Below are 26,190 nucleotides of genomic sequence, written 5' to 3' on the forward strand. Positions count from 1 at the left end.
TATTGCCTCTCCGAGGCGATCTGGGATTTTATATCCCTCCTTTTTCACAGGGTCTGCTTCTCCTGACAGATGCTTGCTTACATCTCCCAGGAACTCTAACGAGAGCCAGGCCATATGTCTGCTACCCAGCCTAGACCTCCTTATGCTCCTCGTGCCTGGATTCCTTTTTCTCCTCGAAGCTGCTGTGCAGGCAGAGCAGAGAGCTGGGGCGGCTCCATCCCGGGCTGTGCCTCCCCCTCACCGCCCTGCTCATCCTCAGTGAGCTGCACATTAACAGCACCAGCCTGCACTTGCATTTTAACTCCTGAAAGAGGGGTTCTGAACGTCCTGAGAACCTGGAATAATGACAGCAGGCTGGGATTGCACCCAAGGATTGGATGGAGGATCCATCTCTGGCAGCCAGCAGTGCAAAGCTGCTGTTCCTGCACCTTTCCATGTGCCTGCTGCTCTCTGCCTGCTTTGCCTTGCTCCCATCCCAGCACTCAGCACCCCGGGGAGGAGATTGAATTGTGTGAATGGTGAGAGCTCAGATAAACTCCCTGAGCTGGAAGGGACCCCAGGGATCAGCCAGTGCAGCCCATGGCCCTGCACAGGCACCCCAACAATCCCCCCATGCATCCAGCAGCAGCCTGGGGGCTGTGCCCGTGCCCTGGCAGCTCTCCCTGCACCCCAAAGCAGCACCCACCCGTGGGTGCAGGGTTTGCAGCATGCACACACACTAACAGCTGGGTCAGGAGGTGCTTCAGGGGTGATTGGTGTGTGTGTGTGTGGCTTTGTGCACCTTTTGCTGCCCACAGGTGAGGACACAGGGGTTCTCTCTGCACATCTCCTGCACACCTGGGCAGGTGAGACAGAGCAGTTTATCTCTGGGCAGGCTGCAGCACCGATCTTTTGGACTCGTCTCCTTGATGGGCAGGTAGGAATTTCTCCTCCTGCCGGTTTCTGTGGTGTTGTGATTGTGACTGGAGCCCCTGGGCATGTAACAGCACAGAACATGAAACCCTGGCTGTGAGAGCTGTGAGAGCTGTGAGAGCTGGAGCTGACAGCCAGGAGAGGAGCTCAGTGGCTGTGCAGGCAGCCTGTGCTGGAGCTCCCTGCCTGTCCCCTGAGACCTGGCTCTGTGGTTTAATCCTGCCTTTATCTCTTTTCTAAGTGCTTCTGATATGATAGGAGTTGCAAGAGATCTAATTAGCTAATGCTCCTACACGGTGTTCAGATCTCAGATAAAAGCCTGCCTACAGCCTGCAGAAGGTGCCAGGAAAGAGCTGGGAAACTTTTGTGATGCAGGGTGTCTGAGATTCAGATGGCTTGGGATGGTGGGGTGACTTCCAGTGTTCATTCTTACGTGTTTGTTTATTAAAAGGGGTAAAGAGCTGCTAATTAATGCGGGCTGTTCATCTTGCTGTCTTAAAAACCTTTCCCTGGGTTGTTGAGAGTGTCAAGAACTGCTTCTAAGTCAGACTCTTTAAAGAATAGTGTGCACCAAGCCATTCAAGACTGGCTTTGAGTATCAACCCAAAAACATCATGCTAAAAAAATCCTTTATGATAAAGAAAAGATAGGAAAAAAATCATTGCTTATTTTTCACTTCTGTGCATCTGAGCTCCAACCCTGTCTCAGCACTAAAGCAAACAATATTTTGCTGCTCAGCTCTGGGGAGACTGTTCATTCTCTGTGGTTGGAACTGTCTTCTCCAAAGCCTTGACACAGCCCTGTTGAGAAATGTGACTGCTTGGCCGCAGTGCTCACTCCCATTAATGCAGAAAAATCATTAAGAAAGTGGATGGGAAATGCAAAGCTTCTGGGCTTCTTAAATCCCCTAATCCCATTTTGGGGACTTAAATGGTGAATAGGCTTCAGCCTGGGGGTGTGCAAGGCAGTGAATTCTACTGTAGGTGAGTTAAAGTCACATCAGGAACAAATCAGGCTGGGTTTATTCTGCTGCAGGTCTGAGCTCATCCCATCCTGGAATGGGCAGGGAAATGCCTGATTTCTAAAGCTGGTTTGGAAATGCTGCATATCCAACCATAGTCACAGAATATTTGATGCTGACACACTAAAAACATTCTTATAAAAGGTGCCACAGGTGTCATGAAGGACTGACAGCCTCGGAAATTGAACAGCTTGCAAAATAAGAGTGTGAATTACTGTGTCAGGATCAGTTGTAACCAAAACCAACAGGTGAATATTCTGGACAGATAAAGCTGTCAGGAAGCTCAGCTTTCTCTCTTTGTTTGTGTCTGGGATTTTACAGTGGGTCTGGGAATTCTGCCCTGGAATTCTTTATCTGCTTACATGGCTGTGGAGGGTGATGAAGGAAAACTTTAAGTTTAATCAATAATATCTCATGCAGGCATTTAATGGCTGAACTGGTGTTGCTTCAGCTCCGTCATTGACTTGTTCTTGATCTTTGCTTGGGGAGTGCAATACCAGCAGACCCTTCCTGGTGTCAGTGAAGACACTCCCAGCTCAAATGTGCAGAGCAGCCACTTGGTAGCACTGGATTTCATGGTGTCCACCACAGCAGAGCAGAAATCAGGTGTGCTGCTCCTCTATTTGCCATTCAGACCCTTTGACCTCGGGTGAGCCAACCCTTCTGAGCCCCCTGCCCTCTCCAGAGCAGTGTCAGCCCTGGATCAGGAACAGCAAGGGCTGCCCCTTGGATAATCATCCAGAGATCAGATTCATGTGGGTCAGATTTGGATTAGAGCCTTAGCCATGAAAAGGCAGCCTCAGCACCAGGACCTGCCTGCACTCCATCCCCTCTCCTCTTTATTTATATGCATTGGATTTATCAAGCACCTTCAGGTAAGACAGGAATGCTGAAATGCACAAATGCCTCCAGCTCTGCTTGCATTGCTGCTTCTTGCTGAATAGGAAAAAATGAGGTGTCTGTGGAGGTTTGCTCCTGATTTTCCCTTGCTGTGTGCTGTGTGCTCCTGATTGTCCCTTGTTCCACACTATTTGTACAGTCACAAAGCATTTGATGAGAATATGCCAATCTTAGGCCAGGGTAATGGACGTTCCATTACTTTATCTCTGCAGACATTGTTGGAAACTGGAGGTGTAAAAATCTGATTCATTCCCCAGATCCTGGAAGGGAACAGGACATTAATCGTAGCCTGGCTTGTTAAATTTTGTCGCTCGTTGCCCTCTCCATTTATTTAATTCTGTTTCTGCTTCCCATTCAGAGGATCTGCTCAGGTCCTTTCAGGCAGTGATGTGGACCTGTGGAATTTGGAGCTGATATCCAACAGCTTTTGCTGTCAAAGCACTCACAGGGTAGAGTTTATTCCTGCTTTGCAGCTCGTGTTTGCTGGTTCCAGTGGGTCTGCAGAAGGTGCCCCATTTCCCACACACACCAATGGCAGAAACACGAGCTCCTGGTGGGAACCAGCAGACAGGTTCCATGGTAGATGTTTCCTGAGGCATCTGATACTGCCAGTAAAAAAGGGGGAGGATATCACTTTTCTGTATTTTATTACAGCCAATGGAAAAAAGGAGGCAAAAATGGTTTAATCAATAATATCTCATGCAGGCATTTAAGAGACAGTGATGTGCTCTGCAGTTCTGGGTGGTTTGATGTTGTATCAGGCTGTTTGTTACTGACATTCCTGCTCCAGAGCCTTTCAGGGGCTCCCAGTTCTCTCCCCTGGGTTTTCCATCAGCCACCCTGTAAGTGGGAAACAGCAAAGCAGGAGCTCTTACCTTTGGAGCTGCTGACATGTGAGTCTGGAATCAAAACAGACTCGATGGAAATGGAGCTGTTTGTTTGGGCAATATTTTAACCAGGCAGATCCACTCCCTGAGTGATTTCGAGAGGAGAAACCCTCTTGCATGTCTCGACCTTTTACTGCAGCTATTTTTTTCCAGGTGGTTCTAAGTTTTAGACTTAGCTTGATGCTGAGATGAGCGTGGCAGGAAACATCAATTTTTACTGAGCATAAGTCAACTGCATTTCTTGTCCAGGACCTGGCATCAAAGGTGTTCCGATGTAAAGATAATCTCAGTGCCTGAGGCTGCTCTCTGCTCTTTGTACTTGGAGTGCTTATCACTGCTCTGCCCTAAAGCTCCACTAACACCACCAAAGGAAGGCTGAGACAGCTCCCAGGCAGGGAGGGGACTGCCTGGGGAGCCCAAATTCAGACACAAAACTGCCTGAAGCAGAGGAGAACCTGAGCAAAGGTTCAAAGGCTGGAGAGGTACCAGCTTTAAATCGATCCACTCTCCATAAGGTGTGTGCTGTTGGGCTGGGCTCTGCTCCTCTGCCTGGGCAGTGGTGCAGCCAAAGCCCAGCCTGACACCCCTCAGTTATTTATCCTGCCTGCAAACAAGCTCGGTGCAGTTTGTAGGATTTGAAGGCAGGGCCTGCCTTGCTTTTTACCCTTTTTACCCTCTGAACACTCACCATTTCCTCGGGAATTTCAGTCACATTTATTATTTTAATAGGAGCATCCTCTGCTGCAGTTGAGGGATGGCAGGAGAACTGTGACTGTGACTTCACGTTACAAAATGATCTTCTGAGCCCTTCTTTTATATTTACAGAGGAAATAGCCCCAAGAATTTGAAGGATAGACTCAAAAGAGGAGAACTTACAGAGTTCGTTTTTATTTCCTTCCATCCATGAGTTTAGGGATCCCAGATCACTGTGTTTTGAACTGTTGAAATTGGCAATTTTATATAAAAAAAAAGTCTGTTGTTTTTGGGTGCGTCTATTTTAGACCACCCCCTGTGAAACACTTTACAAGAACATGTGCACTCGTGCCATGATTTCAGTTTTATTAGAAAAATAGCAATACCAGAAGAAAGTCTCTTGCCTAAGGCATATTCCATATGCTCCTGCTCAGTGCTTTATTCTTCAGGCCTGCAAGAGACAAATGCACTTATTCCATTAATAAAGCCAGGGACTTAAAGTGCAGCCCTACCCTGGAAAAAAAAAAAGAGAAATGTGATGTTCTGAGTTGGTTTTCCATCCCTAGCTCCTCCATTGAATTTGCTGAGATTCCAGATGAAAAGGTGCTGTTATTTTTCAGCTGTGAGCCCCTGGGCTGTGCCTGTCTTTCACTGCAGTATGGAAATCACAGCCCAGCAGCACAGATCAGCCCCGCTCTGCCTCTGCAAGGTGACTCCAGGATTTCAGAAGGTTCATGTTATTTACTGCAGCCTCTTTTTGCATGTATATAGAGGGCAAATCCTGCTCATTGAAACCCACTCTGTGCTCAGCCAGGGGAGTGCAAACACAATCTCTGCTTTGCTTCCCTGGCTGAAGTTTTAATACAGAGGCAGAAATGCAGTTTTGTTCCTTTAAACCCTCTCTGATGCAGTCATGATTTCATAACCCCCCCAGTTCTCAGCCTTATCACCAGAGGGGAAATCTGCCCTCTCCCCAGTGCTGAGGTGGATTTATTGCCTCTGAACCCCTGTTCCCCTCAGCTCAGCTCCTGATTTCCACCAGGAGCTCTGGACAAACCCCAGAGGATCTGACATGCACTGGGAGATGGATTCATCCTAGAGCCCTCAGCTGTGTGAACAGCAGAGGGGGAAAACTAAAATGAAAAATAAAAAATGAGTCATTGCTCCTCTGAACCCCCCCTTGCAAAAAGGGGCTGGGAGATTGCAGCGAGGAGGGCACTGCTAAAAAGCCCAAATAAACAAATTTCACATCCTCAAATACATTCCAAAGCATGAAAGAGTTGTTAGGGGCTAATGTGCAAAGTTATCACTTTGAGGAGGGAAGAAGGAGTAAAAGCACGTGGTAGGGACAGTGTTTGTTTTCTGCATCACTTGCAGGAAAATCTTTTTTTAAGAATCGCCGATCTAATGGGATTAGGAGGGCAAAGGTTCTTAAAAATGAGGAAAATTGGATTGAGAGAGAGGGTTGGTAGTGAAAGACTAAATTAGATGACAGCTAAAAGCATGCTTCAGTAGCTGATTTGGGCTGGCTGAGAGAGGCATCCTTCAGTGCAGCCCTGGATCTCAGGTACCTCTGGTCAGACACACCTGGGGCAGGTGTCTGAAACTGTCACACCCAGCTGAAGTTCTTACTCCAAAGAATTCCAAGGAAAACACTCCCAGTGTTCACTTGGAGAGATTTTTTTTTCAGATAAGTTCCACTGCTGCTTTTCCATAACAGCAGTTAGACATTTTGTTATTTTCAATATGCTGAAAGGGTGGCCTGAACGTTTCCTAATAAGGTGTGAAATGTCCTTGTAGCCTATGACATAAAATGAAGTCAGGGATGATCCTGTGCCCTGGGACACTGCTGTGGGTGGCTCAGGATGACACCATGGTGGTGTGGGCTCATTGCAAAGCTGGCACACCTTCTGCATATTAACTGATGGCAGCTCTGCTCTTGATCTTTATTCAGTTTATTGCTGCTTTGTGTTGGAAATTCTCCCTGTCAGTGACAGAAACAACAGGTCTCTGGGACTGGGATGAATTTTCAGCTCCATGTGTAAAAAGATAATACCTGGAGCTTGAGTAGTTTGATCCAAACAAGATCAGGGCTCTTCTGGCCATTTAGGATGTGAATTTTTCCCTTTCTCCTCCCTTTAACAAACCCTTCTGGGGTATAAACTCTGTAATAATGCATTGGTGTGACAGCAGAGCAGAGCTCCCAGCTGTCCTCTGGAGTTCCTGCTGACAGTAATGACATGGACCAAGCTCTGAGCTGCTGTGGGCTGCCTTGTCACCTCTGTGTGAGCTGGAAATGTGCCCACACGTGACAGCCAGCACTGCCAGCAGTGCAGGGCATGTTCCAGTGCCACTGTGGGATGTTCCCATGCCAGTTCCAGTGCCCTGTGTTTGTGTCACTGTGTGATGTTCCAGTGCCTGTTCCAGTGCCCCTGTGTGATGTTCCAGTGCCACTCTCTGATGTTCCAGTGCCCCTGTGTGATGCTCCAGTGCCTGTTCCAGTGTCCCTGTGTGATGTTCCAGTGCCACTCTCTGATGTTCCAGTGTCCCTGTGTGATGTTCCAGTGTCACTCTGTGATGTTCCAGTGCCACTCTCTGATGTTCCAGTGTCCCTGTGTGATGTTCCAGTGCCACTCTCTGATGTTCCAGTGTCCCTGTGTGATGCTCCAGTGCCTGTTCCAGTGCCCCTGTGTGATGTTCCCTGGGACAGCAGCTCCTGCTCAGAGCTCCTCAGCATCCCAGGGATGCAGCCCTGCAGATCCACGAGGACAAGGGGCTGGAATTCTCAGGGAGCTCGAGGTGCTGAAGGCCTGACCTGGTTTTCAAGCACAGCAAAGCAGACTCAGAGCTGGCCCTGAATGATGTCTGTGTGGCACTCCTGTCACTGGGAGAAGATTTAGTACCTGATGGCCAGTCCTGCCCCCTTAATGTCAGTGCCATGAGCAGTGTCAGCCCAAAGGACACGAGATTGAGAGCATCAGTGTCTTGCTTGAGGGAAACGTGTGTGGAATTCTGTAGAAAGATCTGTGAGACTCAGTAATTTGTCTCTCCTCCTGGTGTGCTCTGAGTGTGAAAGTGTCTGCTGCTCACAGGAAAAATAAATGTATAATTGCACCATCAGCTGATGAAATCAAAGTGAAATTGCTGGCAGCCTTCTTCCTGCCCTCCCTGTGTTTTCCTAGCATTAACATTCCAGCTTTGTCACCTTTGATCAGGGGAAGATAAATCCTTCCTTTTGTAAGGAGCAGAAACACTTTCCCTGGGTACATAGAATAATGGCCTCTTCTGTATATTATTCATTTTCCTCTCTTTGTGCTTGTCATTTCTCTCCATCCTTGGGTGTTGTATACCCCATAACTCTTGGCCATTTGATCTAGGACCTTTCAGATGAGGAGGTGGATGGCTTAGGAGGCAGGGGGAGCTTTGCTAAGGCATTCAGTGGGTTGAGCAGCCTCATCAGCTCCCTGCTCCCTGCACGGGCTGGTGCTGAGCATCCCTCACAGCCACAGCCTTGGGAGCACAGCCAGAGCAAGAGAGAGTCCAGGGGTTTCTCACCTGGGTCTGCAGCTGCTTGGCAGAGCAGCACAGAAATGGGGCTGGGCTTTGGCCCAGACCTGAGTGTGCAGCAGCCTGGCCAGCCCTGAGCACCTCTGAGGGAATGGCAGCAGGATGTGTATGTATATTTATATATCTATATATACACTGTCTTTCTTCTTGTGCAATATAAACAAACTCTTAAAAGAAGTTCCAGCCCCAGAACCAAGGGCACCGCTGCAGCTCCAGCCCCAAAGTGCAAACAGCAGGGAATGGAGGAGAGCAGCCTGGGAGGGTGGGACTGCAGAGCCTGAGCTGGAATTGGACACTGAACCCGAGATGGAAATGGACCAAAAGTTATCAAAGTGTGAGAACTCATGAGCATTGTCCATCTTGGGTGGAGCCCTGGCTGGGCTCTTGCACTGCCCAAGGTGCCTCCTTTGAAGGCCTTTTAATAAATCCCTGCTTTATTCCTGTCTAGCCTCTATTTCAGGGAGCTTTTCTGTGTCTCAGAGGGAGAGGAGGCAGGCATGGGTTGGGCACACCCAGGCTCCTGCAGAGCCAGCACAGCCCTGGGGGCTGCAGGGAGCTCTCAGGGCTCTGGTGGTACCCCCAGCCCTCAGTCAGTGTCAATCAGCCTGACTGGGTGGCAGAGGCACAGCTGAACCCCGAGCTGTGACCACCAGGGCTCTCCTTAGCTCCTGGGCCAGCAGCCCAGCCCAGGTGAAACTGGAGTGCAAGGCTCCTCCTTTTCTCACTGCTCTAAGGATGTTTGCCCCTTCTTCCTTCCAGCAGCTGATCTCAGCAAAATGCTTTCCCCGAGGGAGGAAGGAAACACCACCCTGGTAGCCATGTGGCTGATGGCAAAGCTGAATTCATAGAGCTGCTGAGGGGGCACTGAGGATGGGATTAGAACCACAAAGGGACTGCATGGGAAGATTACTTCAGAAAGTCACTTGGGGTCTCAGTAATAATCCTAATAACCACTGCAAACAGTAAGTATTTTCCTCAGCACTGCTGTTGCTCTGCCAGCTGGGGGAATGTCACAAATGTGCAGCTTAGAGATTTTTCTGGTAATAATAGAAGCTGGATGTAGTAGGGAAATATAATCTCAAAGCATTTACTTATCTAAAAAGTGTCCCTGGTCCTATAAAATAGATCCAGGAGCTTGTGTTTAGCATTGCAGCTGAATCTGTGCTCTGGATTCACCCTGGTGGGATTTCTGTTTACACAACACCCATCTCTGTCTCTTCTGCCTCTCTCAGCAGCAGGCATGTGTTGGTGTGAGGAAGATTATTCCAGCTGCCTTTGTGACAGCAAAGCAGGCAGCAGGTCTGCAGTGTCTCCCCAAGTGATGGATTCATAAATGAGTGTTCCCCCCCATACTGATCCCTCAGCAAAGGCTGTCCAGGGGTTTTACCTGCATGTGATTATGCCTCAACTTCTTTCATTCCTTGCAGAGTGCCTGAGATGGATCTGTCACTCACCCACGAGTTTGTTTGAGTTTCAAATCAGAAAAGAGCTTTGCTGCTCATTCACCCTTTAAGGAAAGGGAGAACTGCAAACTCAGGCTGTCCCTGTGCCACTGAGGTCAGGCACCCCCGGTGCTTGGCACGAGGAGAGCAGAGCCTTTAAAGCTCTCTGCAAACCCCCTCAGGCACTGCAGGACTTTGGTCTTCTCTGCAATTCCCCTGCATTTCTTGTGAACCCAGATTTTTTGCTGATTCCATGAGTAAAAGGTGAAGGGCAGTGAAAAGAGGGCCAAACATCCTGTCCCAAATGAGATATGATAATTTAATCAGCAAACCTGCTGGTTAGCCTGTGCTTTGTGAGTTCTGGGAAGGAGCCCTCCCTGTGCCACCCTGGGATGGTGTTTGCCAGGAGGGGATCTTCATCCTTCCAACCCAGGAGTGGGGTTTTCTATCCTGAGGTGCCAGGTTCAGGTGTTGCAAAAAGGAAGAAGAAGAAAAAGGGATTCGTGTTCTTGAAACATTTCTCTTCTGCTTTCAGTTTTCTCTCTTCCTCATTTCTTATTAACTGTGAGGATTCATTGCCAGTGGTGCTGGGAGCTGAGGCTAAAAAATCCACAAATATCCAACCCTGCTGTGGTTCTTGTGGAATGGTGGGATTTGGCACCAGCTGCTCCATCCACAGAATGAATTCCTGGGGCTGTGACTGGGCACAGAAGAAGGGGAGCTGTGTGTTGAGCTGGAGCTCTTTGGTGCAGGATTTGGTTTTTGGCCCACCTTGTCTCCTGCCTTGTGGCTGCTCTGATCCTTTGGGTTTGCTCAGAAGAGCAGAAGTGTCCCAGGCAGAGAGGGAAGGAGAGCTGGTGGAGCACTGCAGGTCTGACCTGCTGCAGGTGTGAGTGCTGCCCCCTTGGCGGTGCCTGGCCCCAGACAGCCTGGCCGTGCCCTTGCCTGGTGCCTGTCTGTGCCTGGCAGTTCCTGGCGTGCTGGCTTTGCCATAACGTGCTGCAGTTCCTGGCCTGGCCCTGGCAGTGCTGGTGTGCGCCTCTTGTGCTTCCTGTCCTGGCAGTGCCCGCTGGGCCTTGCCTTCCTTAACAGTGCCTGGCAGTGGACCTGCGTGCCTTGCCGTAGCCTGGCTGTGCCTGGCAGTGCCCCGTCTGGTGCCCCTGGCAGTGCCTGCTGTGCCTGGGCTGTGCCTTGCTGTAGGCCTGGCGGTGCCCTTGTCCGTTCCTGTCCGTGCCTGGCCCGTGCCTGGCCGTGCCTGGCATGCCTGCTGTGCCCGGCTGTGCCCGGCTTTGCCTGGCAGTGCCTGGCCTGTGCCTGGCTTTGCTTTGCAGGTGCCTGGCAGTGCCTGCTTGTGCCTTGGCTTCCTGCAGTGCCCTGGCAGTGCCTGCTGGGCCTGGCAGTGCTTGCATTTCCCGCTGTCCCTGCTTGGGCCCGCTGTCCGCGTGCCTGCAGTGCTGGCTGTGCCTGGCTGTTCCTTGCCAGTGCCCGGCCGTGCCTGGCTGTGCCTGACTGTGTCTTGTGCATTGCCTGGCAGTGCCTGGCTGTGCCTGCTGTTCTTGGCATGCCTGGCAGTGCCTGGCTGTGCCTGGCTGTGCCTGCTGTTGCCTGGCTGTGCCTGGCAGTGCCGCTGTGCCTGGCTGAGGCTGTGCATTGCTGGCAGTGCCCGGCTGTGCCCGGCTGTTGCCCGCTGTGCCTTGCGGTGCCTGCTGCCTGGCAGTGCCTGGCTGTGCCTGCTGTGCCTGAACAGTGCCCCTGGCTTGCCGCAGTGCCCGGCAGTGCCCGGCATGCCCCCGTCATTCGCCCGGCTGTGCCCGCAGTGCCCCTGCATGCCCGGCAGTTGGCCTGCTGGTGCCATGGCAGTGCCTGGCGTGGTGCCCTGGCTGTTGCTGCTGTGCCTGGTGCTGGCCTGGGCCGGCTGGTCCTGGCAGTGCCTTGGCTTGTGCCTGTCTGTGCCCAGCTGGGCCTGCAGTGCCGGGCTTGTGCCTGGCTGTGCCCGGCTGTGCCCGGCTGGGCCTGCATGCCTGGCTGTGCGCCTTGGCGTGTGCCCAGCTGGGCTTGCATTGGCCTCGGCAGGCCCGGCAGTGCCTGCGTGCCTGGCTTGCCTGGCTGTGCCTGGCCTGTGCCCTGCTGTTCCCTGCGTGCCCGGCAGTGCCGGCCGTGTGCCCGGCTGTGCTCGGCTGTGCCCGCTGGCCCGCGTGGCTGCCGGTGCCTGCTGTGCCTGGCTGCTCTGCCTGTTTGTCTGCAGGCAGGAACCGAGTTCAGGGCAGCAGCAGCTCCGTGACAGCTGCTGGGAGCTCAGGGTTTGCAGAGTTTGTCTTTGCTGCAGGCAGGATGTTAGCAGGTTGTAAATTCAGATTGGCTTTCCTGGCAGCTTGGATGACAAATCCAGATTCTCTGAGTTGTGTGCTTCCATCCTGCTTTTATTTATAGGTTTTTTAGGATTTCCCCAGCCCCTCACACCTTTCCTAACCCTTTAATTAGTGCTATTCAAATTCAGGGCTGGAGAAAGCAGTTTTGCCATAGATCTGTTAGGAGGTTCAGTGGCTGACTGTGCCTTGAGTAGGGTTATCCAAACTTCACAGAAACCACCTCTCTTTGCTTTTCCTTTCAAACTTAGTAATGGGATACCTGACTCCTCAGGAGGGCTGATAATGTTACCAAAGAGTTAACCACAGATATCAGCCCAAAACCCAAAAAACTCCGTCCCTGGAACATCCCAAAATACATTGGATTTCTTTTTTGGGGGAAAAAAAATAAAATCTAAAATACAGCTGACAGCATCCACCTCGTGCCTTGCAGCTGAGCTCTTCAAAGCTTCCTAAGGGATATGAAGCACCTATTCCCATTGAAATAGAAGACAGCTGATTTTCCAAGGGTCTCAGGGAATTTCAGTTATGTAAGAAACACTGCAGAAGATCAGCCCTTGAGCTATTTTAGATCCCAGGACTCCTCACTGGCAACGGGAGGATTTGTATCATTTTGATGGACATGAAAGTCACCAGAACATGCAGTTTTGGGCTGAATTTAGTCCATTTTGCCAGACTGAGGAGGTTTCAGAAATACTGAAATGTGCCTCAGCTGCTCTCTATATTCAAGAACCTTAAGCATTCTGCTTTGGAGATTCTTAAAGGGTTTTATTACTGCACTTTCAAAGTGAAATATTTCCATTTGTTTTGTTTTGACGTGTTCTCTTTTCCAAAGTCATTTCAAATAGACCAACCTTGTGGTCTATTGGAAGTGAAAGGAAAATTGTAAGGAGTGAAGAGCAAGAGCTGTGTGCCTAGTTTAGCTGTTTTGACATTTTAAAGGCTGTTTTCTCTTTTTCTACAAAAGTGGTTTCCTGAAGGCCTTTTCTGGATACACAGTGAGAGAGATGCCTGAAGCAGAGAGGATGCTCTGAGCAGCAAGGTCTTTGCTTTTGCTGATGATTCCTGCATGGATGGCCCTTTGCAGTAGCTCCTGAGCTGGGGACCAAATCTGAAATGCTGCTATTAGCAGTAATTTATTATCTAATCCATTTACTCCTAAATCCTGCAGCTGAGACAGGGCTCTCTTTTCCTGCTGACGTGGGCTTGTGAATGAAAATTTCTGTAGGAAAGAGGTGGCCCCAGGGAGCTCTGGTGACCACCATCTGCCTTGTGGAGTGGGGATCAGACAGGGATCCTGTGTGGAGCCCAGCAGGAAGCTGGAGCTGATACCTGATCCCCAAATTCCTGAGCTGAGCCAAGCTGCTCAATCCCATTTACCCTGCCCGTGTGTTCTGCACATGGAAGGAGCATATTTGAAAGGCTGACCCAGCTAACCAGGTCATCTCCTCTTCCACTTCTGGCTTCTCAGCTTTTCACCAGGAGTGTTGTGCAGGCAGATGTTTGTCCTGCTCCTTCAGAGCTGCACTGAGATCTAGCAACTCATTTCATACAGGAGGATGAAAGGAAAAATATTTACCTAATAAAACACATCTTGCTTAATTGCTGTGGTCAGTCTCTTGCCTGGCTTTTATGGGTTCCTGCAGCTGCCTTTAATCTCCTGATTTACTCTGGGAACAAAGGAGGAGAGGAGTGAATCACGGCAGGAAGAAGCTGAAATTTCTCTGGCAGAACTCCTGAAGTTTTGAGCCTTTATTGTAACAGCCCAGGAACGAGCCACCAGGAGAGCAGCCCTGGGCTTCAGGAGTCACCGAAGGAATTTCTTACAGCCTGACCTTTACAGCCACACGAGTCAAGGGCTTCTGAGAGTTAGCAAAGAGCGTGGAGAAGCAGCGAGGCTCGGAGGAGGCTGACCAAAAGGGGTCAGCATTTCTTCAGCTGAAGCTGCAGGCTGGCGATGGATGCCAGGACTCGCTGAGGAGCAGGAGCATCCTCGGGGACAGCCCGGACAGGAGCCCTCTGAGCTGCTGCTGCCCCTGCACTGGAGTTTGGATCCCTGATTGGAGTTTGGATCCCTGATTGGATTTTGGATCCCTGATTGGAGTTTGGATCCCTGATTGGAGTTTGGATCCCTGATTGGAGTTTGGATCCCTGATTGGAGTTTGGATCCCTGATTGGAGTTTGGATCCCTGATTGGAGTTTGGATCCTTGCTTGGACAGCAGGTGTGAGCTGGAGAGACCCAGAGCAGTGCTCTGCCCTGCAGGCAGGTGCTCCACAGCAGGGACACGAGGGAGCAGCGTGGCATTTACAGAGATGGCAATAACTCCCAGAGAGCAAACAGCCTGGCAGGAAACATGAGGCTTAGAGACTGCACAGCTCTCCAGACTCTGAAGCTTGGTGCTTGTAAGAACTGAGTGTTGGTTTAGCTGTTTATTCTCCAGAGCAGCCCTGCTGTGTAAGCTTTGGTTGGAATGCAGAGTGAGCCCAGGTCAGAGGTACCTGGTGCCTGCTGCTGCCAGGGCATGGCCCTGTTCCCCCTCCAGCGTCACTGCTGCCTTCCCAGGCACTGGCACTGCTGCATTCCCAGGCACTGGCACTGCTGCCTTCCCAGGCACTGGCACTGCTGCATTCCCAGGCACTGGCACTGCTGCCCTCCCAGGCACTGGCACTGCTGCATTCCCAGCCACTGGCACTGCTGCCTTCCCAGCCACTGGCACTGCTGCATTCCCAGGCACTGGCACTGCTGCCTTCCCAGGCACTGGCACTGCTGCATTCCCAGCCACTGGCACTGCTGCATTCCCAGCCACTGGCACTGCTGCATTCCCAGCCACTGGCACTGCTGCATTCCCAGCCACTGGCACTGCTGCATTCCCAGCCACTGACACTGCTGCCCTCCCAGCCACTGGCACTGCTGCATTCCCAGCCACTGGCACTGCTGCATTCCCAGCCACTGGCACTGCTGCCCTCCCAGCCACTGGCACTGCTGCATTCCCAGCCACTGGCACTGCTGCATTCCCAGGCACTGGCACTGCTGCCCTCCCAGGCACTGGCACTGCTGCCTCTCTGGTCCTGCACTGAGCCACAGCTCAGCCCTGCTCTGGCTGCTGCCAGCTCAGGGCAGCCAGGGACATGCCCAGCTCCCCGTGCTGCCAGCCCCAGGCTGCCCAGAGCCCATGTCCTTGTCCCCAGCACAGCACCCCCAGGCAGAGCAGCTCCCCTGGACCTGTGCTCTGAGCATCGTTCTCTGCAGTGAGAGGGGAGATGCTCTCCAGTGTGGGCACAGTCAGCAGAATCCTGCATGGGCAGGGCTGCTGGGAGCTCTCAGCACTCTGTGCCCTCTCCAGAGCACTGCTGCAGGTAGCACAGCCCTCCCATGGCACAGCAGTTCTGCAAGATTAACATTTAAATTTAAATAGGGAGCTATAATTTGAGCTCCTTTAATCATAAGTCACATCTCCAGCTCTGGCTGTTGCTGATTCAATTGCCTTTTGGTTGCTGTCTTTAATAGCTGTACAGTATTATATCCAAATACTGCTGACATTTCTTGTAATTTAGGGATAGTGAAATGCAAGAATTAGATTTTCATCTGCAATTGATCAGAATGCATTAATTAGAAGCATCATTTCTAGGTTTGACATCTTAGGAAGGTGAGGTCCTAAATGGAAGTCTTTGTGTATAACTGAAAGCTTCAAGTTGAAAGTGAAATATTTGCTTGGAAATTGCACATTTGCTGTGTGATTGTGTGAGTAAATAAATGCTTTTACTTGGTCTCGACACAAATTAAGTAATGATTCCTAGGTAAGCTGCTGGAGACTCTCTGTAATATCTCTGAGATGCTGCTTGCTCTGCTTGCCAGCAGAATCTTTTAATTCTCCATTTGAGAGATTTAAGGACAGACAGTTATTTTGAGACAAAGCTGAGGCAGAGATTTCCTGTGCTGTCAGTTAATAACCTCAGAAGTTCGAGCAAGCAAATCTCCCCTTGGTCTGGGTGCCATGTGTTCAGAGAGCTTGGAGCCCCTCCGAGGGAGGGAGTCCCTTCCCCAGGGAGGGCTGGAGCTGAGCTCGGCTCTGCTGGGCTGCTCCCAGGGCTGGGCTGGGCTCCAGCTTCCATTCAAGCTTTGCTTTTGTCACGAGATCAAGAGCTGGGCTTAACTTCCAGCACACAGACCAGAACCCTCAAATGAACGGGCTGCTGCCCTTGGCCTTTGTGCATTTTCAGTTCTGTGCATTTTTAATATTGTGCATTTTCAGTTCTGTGCATTTTCAGTTCTGTGCATTTTCAGTTCTGTGCATTTTCAGTTCTGTGCATTTTCAGTTCTGTGCATTTTCAGTTCTGTGCATTTTCTGTTCTGTGCATTTTCAGTTCTGTGCATTTTTAATATTGTGCATTTTCAGTTCTGTGCATTTTCAGTTCTGTGCATTTTCAGTTCTGTGCATTTTCAGTTGTAGATTTAGTGACACTCCCAGGAGGTTGTTTAGAATAACCTCGGAGGGGAAGATTTTGGCTCCACTTTGGGTGAAAGAACAAGCTGACAGGTTTTGGCTGGTGGATGCTTCAGGCTGTGGAGCTGTGCAGAAAAGGCTCTGTGTGAGGAAAACCATCTACTTGTTGTAGCAAAGAACTTCCCAAGTGCACTGGGGAACCCCACACCGAGGAAACCTGGAGTCCCTCAGCTGTTTGTCCTCTCTATTTTTTGTCACCTTTAGTAAACACAGAGCATTTATAAATACTGTGAGGTTAGCTGGGTAAATACAGGAGACTCTCAAGTCATTTGGCCTCCAGGTCCTCGGTCTTGGGGTTTATTGAGGTAGTAAAACTTGCAGATTTTTAATGTACAAAGTTGGCACTATTGATTTAAAAAAATGAATATTTAATCACAAGCATCCAACAGGGTCAACAAATCTTTGGTAAGTAATTAAATAGACTTTTCCTTGCTAGCACTCAAACACCAAGTAAATAAAAATTGGAGTGAAAACATTTGTAGCGTATGTACAGATTGCATTTGGAAATGTGTGGGGCTCAGTTCTGTCTGACTTAATTCTGATTCATCCATCGACCTTGTTATGTAAAACTCAATGCCCTTTTTAGAGGGAGAGTTGCAAATTGTGTTTCTGCATATTTATTTTGGAAGTTCAATCTTCTGGGTGTTCATACCCTCATTCCAGTCCTAAGTGCAATCACAACATTGATTTTTCTCACCAAACATAACCTTCTTTACCCTGGGATGGAATTTTTTTTTTTTTTTTAATGGGCTTTATATAATGGCATATGTGCAAACCACTCAACTTAATGCCCCATCCTGTAGTTAATTAACGAAATGGCATTGCAGCCCTGGTCTGGTCCTGTGGCAGTGTGTGTGACCACTAACCTTGGCCACCCATCCACAGGGTCCATCCTGATTAACAGGAGCCCAGGTATTGACTGTGTCAGACTCCGTGGTGGAAAGAGCAATTTGCAGCTGCTGACAGAGCTGTAATTCTGTTGAAAAGCCAAGCACAGGAGCCTCATTTGGAGTGGTGCTTTGTCATTTCAGGGCCTGTCTCAAGGAGCAGCTGAACAAAGTATAAACAATGAGGTTTGACTTCTCTCCAGTTGCTAGATTGCAGTGTCCTAAAATACAGCCAAAGACCTCCTGAAATACAGATTGCCATAGAAGTACTGATGGATTTACACAGCTTCAAGATTGGCAGGAGTGTTTTATAAATACTGGAACATTTCTTTATTGTTCATTTATTTGAACTGTAATACACTGGAAAGCCTAATGGGACTTAAAGCTTTAATGAACCTTCAGGAATGAATTTGATTCTTCCTTTGCCTCTCTGTTTTTGCTTCTGAGTAATTCAGCTGAAGGCACGGGAGATTCATCAGGCTGCTTTTACAGGAGCAAGACAGCATTCTCTAAAGCTCCATGGTGTTTCATGTTACAAATGAGAGAATTAATCTTTTATGCTTTTATACTGGGAAGAAAAAAAAAAATCAACTTTTCTTTTTCAATACCTTAAATTAATTGTGTTTTGTTGAAAAACTGCAAGAAGACAGGTGCTCTCAGTCATTCCTAAGGACAGCTTTTGAGTGTTTTATTGGCTGAAGATGCAGAAAAAACAGTTTTTTAAAGAAACTTAGGTGCCAAGTCCTCATAAATGTCAAGAAGACACCAGCATCTTGCTAGATGAGGATTCCTGCCCAGTACCCAACATTTTGTGTTGCATAAACATTTTAGAAAGCTGTGATTTTAATTCAGCCTCTGTGCTGTGGTGACCTGTGATGTTAGCTGGAGTCAGGCAGCCCTTTCCCTTCCTCCTCTGAGGATGAGGCCACACTGCTCCCGGGGCTGGGAACTCCTCATGGCCCCCTCCTTCCCCCAGACTCATCATCCTTTTGTCCCTCACTCTCTTCAGAAGAGAAGGGCTGCATAACTCTTCATCTTCCCCATTCCTGGTGCTTTGTGGCAGGGCTGAGCATCAGCAGTTCAGCATTCTGCACCCAAACAACACCTTTGCTGAGAGGTCTTTGTACAAATGCTCTTTAATTAGCAAGTGTTCTGTAATTAACCTTCCATGCAGTTGTTGCTGATGTTATTAGCACCACTAGATAAATACACTTAGCTTTTCCACAGGGCACAACAACTGAGAGAGGCAGAAATCTGCATCCTGTGAGAACATCTCTGGGTTACAAAGTCTTGTCTGAACCAACAGCTGCATTCTCTCCAGGCTGGAGATTGCAAACAGAAATTTCCTTGGGAATGTGCAGGAAAGAGGAGATTGTCAGGCAGAGGAGCAGCAACCTGTCCAGTGATACCTAGAGGAATATCATCTGGAATAAAAATGGGTTATTAAAAAGCCTCCAGTGGAGGATTCCTCTGTGCAGTGATGAGGCACAATTTTGTCTTGACACAGACAAACATGCCACAGTCCTCTGTGTTGGGACAAACTTTTATTTGGGGAAAAAATATTGCCTGACTAGAGGAAAGAAGCTTGAGTGCAGGTTTTCCCAGAGTTCAGTTTGACTCCTGACTGCAGCAGGACACATAAAGGCCCTGTCCAAAGAACGGGGTGCTGCCACAGGTCTGCATTCCCAATATCGCTCTCCTGCTTCCTGCTGGATGAGCAGCACATCTGCCCCTTACCCTAAAACTGCTCTGCTGGGATCCCCGTGCCTGAGCTGCCTTCAGAGCCCCCCAAACGAGGCTTGTAACCCTTTCCCCATTGATTCCCACAGGGCCAAGGTGAAGAAGGGTGTGAACATTCTGGCTGCGAGGACGAGCGACCCGCGGCAGTGGGACGTGAAGCAGGAGGTGGGCAACGGGGGGAAGCACTCCACCACCACAGTCCTGTGCCAGAGGATAGCCCCAAGCTCAAGGAACAGGTATGAAACCTCCTCTTCTCGGCACATTAAACTCATTTATGGTCCACCACACCATTCGGGGCTTGAAGGGCTTAAGGCTCATATCAGCACTGCTCACAGCTATTAAAGCTGCAGCCTGCAAATGTGGAGGCACTCAGGGTAGCTGTGGTACCATCTGCTGACCTACAACGGGTAATAAAACTCATCAGTTCAAAGGAAAAAATTAATAGAATAGGCCTGCACTGGGGCTGGGGGTGCTGGAGTGTTGGCAGCAATGTGAATATCCTTAATTGAAAGGGTTTTACTGAACCTTTATGTTTTCTGGCTTGGTGGTTTTGACCTTGTTTCTCTGGATTAGCACAGCCTGTGGGGCTGGTTCATGGAGCAAGCAGCGAGTTCTACCAGTGAGCCACTGGGCAGGGTGATTCAAACCTGCCAGTGGGTGACACAGAACAATCCTCCTTGGCAAACAGTGGATTCTTGCAGACCTGGAGGTCCCTTTGGCCTGCTGGGTGACTGCCTGAGGCAAAGCCCTGTGGGGATCAGCTGGGCTGCCACTGCCTTGCTTCCCTGTTTGCTGGGCTTGCAGGTCTGGTCTGGCTGTCCCACAGCAGGGCAGTCTCCATCAGCAGGGCTGTTCTCCATGGCACACAGTGAAGTGGTGTATTTTCAGTGGAAATCCTTTAGCCTCCCAGGAACCACAGTGAATTCTCACAACGCTGAATTCCCCACTGTCCAGATCCCAGCAGTGCTTGGAGCACAGCCCCAGCTCTGTGATTATTGTCATCACAAACCCAGGCTCACAGAGGAGCACCGTGGAGCCCTTGCTGGGTGCTGGGCTGCTTTGGCTTTGTCCCACACCTCCAGGCACAGACAGCCTGAGCTGATTTTAACTTCTCTCTTCTGTGATATTGGAGATGTGTAAAGTGCAGAAACTCTTCTTGCCCTGAGCAGCTCCTGATGAGCTGATTGCCTGAGTCAGTGCATTTCCTCCTGGTGTCTGATCTCTCCCTGTCTTTATCTCAACCCTGAGCTTTCATTCTGTTTTTTCCTCCCTGTCCAGCTGAGGAGGGGAGAGGTGGAGCAGCTTTAGTGGGCACCTGGCATCCAACCAGGGTCAACCTACCTCAGGACTGGCAAAGGGAAAGGAAAATTGCATCATTTGAGGCTGCCAGGAGTAAAAATTACACCAGTTTGAAAGGGAGGACATAGCTGTAGAGCAGCATGTAGCTCTGAGCAGATTTGCAACTGCAGAACTATAATAGTCAGGTTATCAAACCCCAAATTAAATCTCCTCAATCCAATTTGCATGAAGTCTAATTAACCCATAAAAATATTTTTGGCACAAATTATGCAAATAAAACTCAGTGTTTTAATTAATGCCTCTCTCACTTGTGCATGTAAATAGTCGCTGTCTTCTGAAAGCACGGTGAGCCCTGGTTTGAGTGAAATGTTTGTGTACAGAAGAGCTGGGCAGGGGAAGCTGAGGGGAAGCACACGGTGTGCTGGGCATTCCTGAGTCTCTGAGTGTCACCTGGAGCACAGACACTCCATTAGACACTCCTGATTTAATCTGCTGGAGGACTGAGAGTCCCTCATGGGAGTTTTCTGTGCTGCCACCAGCTCTTCCAGGCTGGTTCAGCAGGGTGGTTCCAGAGGGGATGTGCAGCTCTGGACCCAGGTCAGGCTGGGTGTGAGGAGCAGCTCTGGAGCTCCAGCACCAGCACTGCCTCATCCTCCCTGCAGCTGACTCAGCCAGCTCACAAATCCCTTGGGCAATTGATGCAGCAGAAGGAGCTTCCCACTGGGTTTGCTCAGAAATCTCCCTGCTGCACCAGGGAGAACCACTGCACTCTTCCCCTTCACACCCCTAGAGACAAGTGCCCAGACTCTATAAAAACACTGATTTTTGTTTCCAGCTTTTCCTTTCTTGCACATTTCTCTGTGACAAGTGCCCAGACTCTATAAAAACACTGATTTTTGTTTCCAGCTTTTCCTTTCTTGCACATTTCTCTGTGACAAGTGCCCAGACTCAATAAAAACACTGATTTTTGTTTCCAGCTTTTCCTTTCTTGCACATTTCTCTGTGACAAGTGCCCAGACTCTATAAAAACACTGATTTTTGTTTCCACCTTTTCCTTTCTTGCACATTTCTCTGTCATTAGTGTGTGGATATAATTACACCGTAAGCACTTTGAAAGAAGCAGTTTGAGCCTGAATGCAGCAGCAGCTAATACACCTTTCACAAGATATAAATAATAGAACACAAGAGATATTTTAGATACTTCACAGCAGTAATTGTTTACCATTACCTTCTGAGAATTTAAGTGGGTCATGCTTCTTTACTTTTTTAAGAAATACTTTGTGGGGCTCAAGCCAGGAGCCAGAGTTTACTTTAAAATTATTCAAAAAGGCTTTGCAGCTATGGCAAGAAACTGCAAACAGCTTGAAATCAGCAATGTTTGTGTGCCTCATAATGCAGTTTCTGCTGAGACTCAAGCAGCTATTGATGAGGATAACAACAGTGTTGATTAGTGAAAACAAGGCTTAGGCAACTGCTTGTTGCTTGTTTTCCTTTGTTGCTTCTGCTTCTGGAGGTTTGCTGTGTGTGCTTGGGGTGGACAAAAAAGGGATATTTTTGGTTAGTCCTGGAACCCTTTTTGGTTAGTCCTGGAACCAGTTCCATCTCTCAGTGTGGCCTGGTTTGGTCCCAGGCTAAGGCTGGTGTGATTGGTGAGGTACCACACTCACTGAGAGCAGCCCCAGTGGAAGGGCTCCTGCTTTTGGGAACCTCATTCTGGACTGGCCCACAGGGCAGCAGAGCTGTTCCAAGGCAGAGCAAGGGGTGTTTGTGGGTTTGTTTGTTTTTTTAAATATCAAACTTCAGCATAGCAGACCTCTGGCTGCTGGCTTGCTGTGGGGATGAGGAGCAGGGTGGGAGCAAGGAGGGCTCGGGGAATTTCTTAGGCTGGATTCTGTGCCAAAGCCAAAGCACCAGAGCATCCTGTAGCTGAGTCTGATCTCAGCCTGACTCCTCTTGCTGCTGCAAACCTGGGCTGTCCTGGAAGGAGCTGCCCTCAGGCTGGCATTTGTGCCCCTGGGTGGGGGACCTGGAGTGAGCCAGCACTGCAGATTTCTGTCAGCCAGGCACAGCCACCGAGTGGGGAGAGCAGAGAGATTTAGAAACACTGACAGAATGGAAAACTGCTGTGATGGAGCTCTTTATCCTCTTGGCCTTGAACCTTTGGAGAGGCCCGTGGGCTTACAGCCCTGCAGCCATCTGTCTGATAGGGGGGCAGGCTGGGGAAGAGTGCTTCCAGATGTTGTGCTGATGTTTCAGGCCGTGTCACAGCCACTTGCTCCCTCTCATGTGCCACATGTGCACATTCTGTTGGGCTGGGCTTGTTGTGGCTGGTTTGGAGCCCTGTCTGGGTATCTCTGCATGCCCATGGGAACAGTAATTACGTTCCCAGGCTGTGTTTGGTATCATTAGCACGTGGAGGAAAGCAACAAAGCCACAGCAATTGGTGCAGATCCCTGCTCTGTCTGCTAGAGCATATGCTGCCAAGGGATGTCAGTGAAATCAGTTCCCTCGTGATTGAAAAACAAAAGTAAAGTGTGGATGTACAGCATGAGTCAGGCTTGGGGAAGTGTGAGCCATGTGGAGTGTGTCTGCCTGTAGCAGAGCACAGCCAGGCTGTGCCCGGGATGTGAACAGACAGGAGCAGTCACACAGCATGAGCAGGGAAGATGTTATTAATTAGTTCAGAATCTGGGTCACCCTGCCCTGGCAGTTTTGGGTCAGAGTGGTTTGCAGAGCTCAGCAGAGTGGCACTGGTGCCTGCTGACCTCAAAACCTTGCAGCCCGAGCAGAGAGCACGGATCTCACAAGGATTCAGAGGTTTAGTGCTTGTGGGTCAGGATTTTTTGATGCCAGTTGTTTATCCTTTTGACTGATAACTGAGGCAGAAGCAGAGCTGAGATGGCACATGGCACTGCTGTGGGTGCTTGGGAAATTGGGCATGTCTGCAGGAGGTCACATCTGTGTCTGCAGGGACTGAGCTGTACAAACTGCAGAGATCCTTTGGGAGGAAGGCACCAGCAAGGGATGCCTTACACCATTAAACCCTGAAAGAGAAACAATTTCCATTCATTTACAGGAAATTCACATATGAGCAGGCATTGTATATTGATATGTGAACAGAAGGAGAGCTCAGGAGAAGCTCCATTTTTCACTGGATGTGGGGGAAACACCATGACAAAGGATGAGGTGCTAAATGCCCTCAGCTGAGCAGAATGAATCCTCCATAATTCGAGGGAAAATTGGGAGAAGAGCCTGGAGGTGTTGGCTGGCAGCTGGCTGAACATGGGGCAGTTGTGTGCTCAGGCAGGGCAAGAGGAGAAGCCTCAAATTGCACCGTGGGAGGTTTAGATTGGATAGGAGGAAGAATTCACCACTGGAAGGGTTGTCAGGAACGGGAAGAGGCTGCCCAGGGAAGGTGTCCCTGGAGCATCTGAAAAACAAGTGGATTTGGTGCTTGGGGTTGTGATGGACTTGGCAGTGCTGGGAGGATGGCTGGGCTCAACGACCTTAATTAAAATCTTCCAGCCTCAATAATTCTGGCCCCTTGTTTGAAGCATTGTGCACATTTCAGTGCAGCCTTTTAGGCTGCTGGCAAGTGGCTGGAGCAGCCCTGGGAGCTTCCAGTGTGAGTCATTCTTGTGCTGAGCATCTGTGAGCTTCCAGTGCCACTGGGAACGTGTGTGTGGCTGTCCAGAGGTGCAGCAGGAGCTCCAGCTGAGCCTTCACCTGCTGCTTCAGCCATCCTTCCACTCCTGCTTTCTCATCTGGTCTCCCAGACAGCCTCTCTGCCTGCTGCCCTTGCACTGAAGGGTTCTCTTTGGTAGGATCCAGGTCACAGCAGGGCACAGATGTCTCCAGTGGGCAGGGGAGCTGCCAGGACACATCTGCACACACCCACGGGGAGCAGCCAGCTGTGCCTGGAGCAGGGTCTGCTCCAGGGCACACGAGGCTGGGGTTAGGAGGGGCCTTCCCAAAGGAGCCTTTCACATGGCTCCTCTTCTGTGCTTTGGAGGTCAGCAGTGTTCTGCAAACCCCGAGCCAGGAGGAGAATGGAGGGTGGAGGATGGAGAATGGAGGGTGGAGGATGGAGGATGGAAGATGAAGCTCCAAGAGAAAGGGCATTCTTCACGTATTTCTTGCCCAAATGAAAGCATCAAATCTGTTTGCACTGCAAATTTGTGTCGTTTAGAAAAGCTTTTTACATGCTTACCAAAACCAGGTGCTGGAGGCTCAGTCAATGCCTGCAGTAACCCAGCCTTGCTGAGAGAGCTGCAGGCAGTGCTGCCCTGCTTTGCAGGCAGGTTGGATGTATTGTTTTATTCCATTATAATGGAAATAGAGCAGAGCCCACACAAACAGAATGGATGTGCAGTCATGGAATAATGGGACAGCAGCTCTCCATCCATCCAGGCTGATGGGCAGGTTCAATAATAACTGTAACTCCTGATGCCCAGGGTCAGAGGATTTTCTGACTCTCTGACAAGGTAATCATTTCTCCAGAGCAGCCTACAAACACTCAGTCTGCTTTTCAGCTTTCACTTGGGCTCGGGAAGGTGTTCTGAGGCACTCCTGGAATGTGCAGGAGGAAAGCTGCCAGTCCCACTGGCATCCTCTGCCCCACCCTGCTGCCTCCTGGCCCCTGGCACACAGCAACCCCCATGTCAGTGACCTGTAACTCACAGTGAAATTATCCACCAGAATCCTCTGATGCAGCCCATCCGTGGTGGGACCTTCTGCTCATCCCATCCCTGCACTCTGAATCTGCTCTGGGCAAGGTCAGCCCTTATCTCTGGGTGACACTCTGGATGGCTTAGCAGCTATGGTGATGGAGCCTTCTCGTGATTGGGAGGCAGTGGAAGATAAGAGACAAAAGATGCAGGGTTGGGGAGGAGGAATTTGTGCGTGTGGATTTTTTTCCCCCCCTGCCTTTGAAGCAGAAACATCTGCTGAGAGCCACAAACAGCTGAGTTCAGCAATACCACATCACGCTGCCAAGCAACTCTGCTCTCCTCTGGAACTTTCACAGCGCAGGAAATAAATCAGTCAGGCACTAAAGAATGGAGAAAATTTAGGCAAAAGTGCCAAAAGCCAAACCTTTCAAGAATAAAGTGAATAAGAACTTTGTGAGTGTTCGGTGAAGCGAATTGAAATGTGTTTCTTACAGATGTAAGCCCTCTGTGCCTGAGGAATTTTGTAATAACAAAACTCCTCTGAGCTAAAGACACTTCAAACTGGTGAGGAGAGACCTCTGGAAAGCTGGCTACAATATCACAAAAGACAATTAGATTGTTTAAAATACTTTTTCCATCTCATGTCTCTGTCAGATCAGTCACAGCTGACCAGCTAACAGTGGTGGAGTACCACCATTTATCTGAAACCTTTCCATTCCTCACACAAAATGTAATATATTGGACAGCTGAGCCATTTGTTTCTGCACTGGCTTACTGAGATTTACTCTTCCAATCAAAGTTACTTTGGTTGATGTGTTACTGCCCATTGAAAGCACTGATAAAAATCTCCATTTATTTTGTTATGTAATAACAGGGACTGCTCTATGGAACAGGTGGAAAATTATTACATAAATGCTGAGTCCTTGTTGTAAATCAGACAAGTTAAGCAAGGATGGTTGGAAAGCCAGCAGGTGCTGGCTGGGATGATTTTGGGCTGTGCTGCTGGTGCTGTGGGCTCCTGCTGCTTCAGATCATTCCCATCCCTTCCCACTGCCCTGGTGCCTGCTCCATAAATTCCTTGTGCACTGCCCTGAGGGCTGGCTGAACAGGCACAGTGTGAAGGGCTGATGTGCCAGGTGATGTTGGTGCATCACTCCAGCTGTGTTTGCTTCTCTGAGTCTCTCTCATCTCAGGTGTGTAAACCCTGCTCTCCTCCAGCTGTCTTTGCAGAAGGATGTTGGGAATTTCTTGTTTTTTGTCCAACAGCTCTCCAGGACTTTCCTAAGTGTCCCCTGCACTC

The 26,190-nt window shown here is 49.6% G+C and overlaps 1 protein-coding gene across 1 annotated transcript in view; it reads left to right on the top strand.

Annotated features, from left to right (window-relative positions):
* The window catches only part of TMEM132C (transmembrane protein 132C), a 121,166-nt gene that overhangs the window by 29,024 nt on the left and 65,952 nt on the right, over positions 1-26,190 (top strand). The window contains exon 2 of the mRNA XM_030233503.2: positions 19,011-19,157. Coding sequence (XP_030089363.2) covers positions 19,011-19,157 — 147 coding nt within the window. The remainder of the gene's footprint in view (positions 1-19,010; positions 19,158-26,190) is intronic.

The sequence above is a fragment of the Serinus canaria genome, chromosome 15, assembly GCF_022539315.1.
Source record: "Serinus canaria isolate serCan28SL12 chromosome 15, serCan2020, whole genome shotgun sequence".
NCBI classification, from domain to species: Eukaryota; Metazoa; Chordata; class Aves; order Passeriformes; family Fringillidae; genus Serinus; species Serinus canaria.